At 56.4% G+C, this 3,040-nt stretch overlaps 1 protein-coding gene across 1 annotated transcript in view; it reads left to right on the forward strand.

Moving 5' to 3' along the window:
* DIP2B (DIP2 disco-interacting protein 2 homolog B (Drosophila)) overlaps positions 1-3,040 on the forward strand; it is a gene marked incomplete at its 5' end in the record, with an annotated part of 22,071 nt that overhangs the window by 12,379 nt on the left and 6,652 nt on the right. Inside the window, 4 exons of the mRNA XM_010140320.1 lie at positions 507-652; positions 1,515-1,636; positions 2,189-2,300; positions 2,725-2,834. Coding sequence (XP_010138622.1) covers positions 507-652; positions 1,515-1,636; positions 2,189-2,300; positions 2,725-2,834 — 490 coding nt within the window. The remainder of the gene's footprint in view (positions 1-506; positions 653-1,514; positions 1,637-2,188; positions 2,301-2,724; positions 2,835-3,040) is intronic.

Consider the following 3,040-nt stretch of genomic DNA (forward strand, 5'->3'; position numbering starts at 1 on the left):
GCCAAGGTATGGTCAGTGCTGAGGTGGCGCGTTTAAGGGCCACACCGTGTTACTGAGCACAAGGGTGAGACTCTGGGTTTGCCCACTGCAGTGTCCTCTGTTTAGTCTCTGTCTCGGATGTTGCCCGTAGATTTGTAACCTCAGGTTGGAACCTTTGAGCCTCTGCCTCAGCGGCTGCCGTGGTTCAATGCTCCATTTTAAAACTGGGCGTGTTTGTAGGTCCCACTGCTTCCTGTGTCATTTAATGGTGTCTCCCTGTTGAGTATGTTCTGGGAAGGTTCTGGTGCAAGAAGACCTGAACTGACTCCCTGGAAGGTAGAATCTTTTAGAGCAGATCTAACTCCATCGCTGTCTTTTTGAAACCGTAGTGGGTGAACGGCTGAATGCAGCAGCCTCTAGGTAGAGATAACCAGTAGCTCTAGCCTGACACTAGGCAGCAAGTTGGTTGGTTTGGTTTTTGCAGCGGCCGTTTTGCTGACCCGTGCCTTGTGCCAGGCCCTGTTCAGAGCATTTTTGTCTCCTTTCAAGGGAACCACTGTGTGCACAGCCACCTGCCTTCAGCTGCACAAAAAAGCTGAGAGAATTGCATCAGTCCTGTGTGACAAAGGACATCTCAATGCGGGAGACAATGTGGTGCTTCTTTATCCTCCTGGTAAGCGAGTTGTCGTAACGGCCGCACCCGCTGGGGAATGCAGCCTGGTCTGTCTTGGGAATCTCACGGAGATCGGGCAGTGCAGGAGAGATCAGGGACACGGCGATAGCTCAGGGGCTGCATCGCTCACTGGTCCCACCTGGACTCCAGAGAGGGTCCTGATGCCTCGTAGTTGCAGTATCAGGATTCAAACGTGCTCTTAGTTTTGGAAAGGCCAGTTTGTACCTTCTCGCTCCTGCCTAGATGTCACTGCGTCATCAAAGACCTCTGTGGTTGTCAGAGGTCCTCTGGAATGGTGTTAGAAACTTGTGACCCCTCTGCTGGTCACCCTACCAGAGGCTCCTCAGCCCCTGGTCTCCTCAGATGTTTGTCTGACGTCCCGTGGCCGGTCGGAGCTTTTCATCCATGCAGTCTGCTGGGAGGAAGGGGGCTTCTGGCAGGGGCTGGGAGCAGTGGGAAGGGCAGTCCTGCCTGCTGGGACCAGCAGCGCACAGCTTCCTCACGTGGCATGTGTAGGACGCTCACCGCTAGCCAGAGGTGCTCTCTGCTGCCTGTCCTTGCCCTGCCAGATGATGCCTTTGTCCTGACTGACTTGTGGATCATCTGAGACTGGCGATGGTCCTTTCCCGTACGATGGGGGTGGTTTTCTGTGTGGTCAGGCTTCCCCTTTCCCAGTCCCCTGTCCCGAGCTTTCTTGGCTTCCTCGTTGTGCTCCTCGCGGTGTTGAGTGCTTACGCTGCACATCTGTGCTGTGGAAGCCACCAGTGAGTACCGACTCCTAACGGAAATGGTAACCAGTGCTCGGGGGGAGGCCGGTGCCACCAGTGTCCCACTACAGCCTGTCGCCATCGTGTACTTGCAGGCATTGAGCTAATCACCGCCTTCTATGGCTGTTTGTACGCTGGCTGCATCCCCGTGACGGTGAGACCGCCTCACGCACAGAGCCTCACCGCTACGCTGCCCACGGTGCGAATGATCGTGGAAGTGAGTAACAGGCGGTGGCTGGAGCGCCCTCGGACTCGAGGGGTTAACCCAGCTGCCAAACGCCCGCGCCGTTCCCGCGACAGCAGGGATCGAAGCGCATCATGTAACTAAAGGACAGCGGTTTTGCTCATAAAACGCGAGAGAGAACCGTGGCGAGGGGAACTGCTGTAAAACAGGAGGTGTCTGAGAGATACCGACACGTGAAGTCACTCCCTAAAATTGCTGCTCCTTTCTGCTGGGCAAGCGCCAATCCTGCTCTTGGTTTTCTTCAAGCCCAGTGAGCAGGAGAGGCCGCAGAGGAGGGTGCTGGATGGAGGCTGTGTGCTCTCACCCGCTCTGAGGGACCTGCCACAGTCGCTTGCGTCTCAGCCTGTGTTTGGGGTTTTAGTGAGCAGAGAGCAGCGTGCTGCAAGGCCAGAGCAGTGATGCGGTCTGCTGGGGGAAGCTGGCTGCGGGCGGTGAAATACACTGGCTGCACATCAGAGCCTGCAGTGACAGCGACACTGGGACATGCTTCTGTCTGTCTTTTTTAGTGATTATTTCTCTTTCCAGGTCAGCAAAGCTGCCTGTATTCTCACCACCCAGACCCTGATGAGACTGCTCAAGTCCCGGGAGGCGGCTGCTGCTGTCGATGTGAAGACCTGGCCAACCATCATTGACACAGGTGCGGCCCGAGGGCTGCGGGACCCCTGACGTCCTGCCCAGGCATCTCCGTTCACTTCCAGAGGGACTGTCCCCTCCCAGGGTGGCTCTTAGGAATTTGTTTGAACGTTTAGAAGAACAGCCCAAGGTGTAAGCGAGGTCTGGCCTGTTTACTGGCATCTCTTCTGCAGCTGTGGCATGGAGAACTATTTTACGGAACAGCCGTGTTGCAGACAACTGTCAGTTCCCTTGAGACAAGAGCGAGTTGGTCTCTTCTCCCTTTTCCTGAGAATAAAGAATTTTCTACGTGGAAACGTTTTGGCAAGAGCCCTGTCATACACTAGTGTGTCTCTTCTGGGAGGAGAACCCCTAGAGCGTTATTGTCCCTCCCTGGCTCTTTGCTAGCTGCGTGTTCCTGAAGGCCCCGTTTGCTCCTTTCTCTGCAGACGACTTGCCCAGGAAGCGGCTCTCTCAGATCTACAAACCCCCGACACCTGAGATGCTGGCGTACCTCGATTTTAGTGTCTCCACCACAGGCATGCTCACAGGAGTGAAGGTACCGTAACGTGGGCTTAGGAGATGGGGGGTTTAGTGTCTGTCTGACCCCCCTCTCCCCGGACCTCCACCAGAGGTGGCTCTTGTGGCTCCCAGACAGACCCTTCTTTCCTTGTGGTGAAGCCACGGGCAGTGCAGCACGACTGCGCTGAGCCGGCTCTGCAGCGCAGGGGCGCAGCTCTGCGGCGGGGCGCAGGCGGCCCGCCG

Source organism: Buceros rhinoceros, unplaced genomic scaffold (genome assembly GCF_000710305.1).
Source record: "Buceros rhinoceros silvestris isolate BGI_N320 unplaced genomic scaffold, ASM71030v1 scaffold22747, whole genome shotgun sequence".
Classification (NCBI taxonomy): Eukaryota; Metazoa; Chordata; class Aves; order Bucerotiformes; family Bucerotidae; genus Buceros; species Buceros rhinoceros.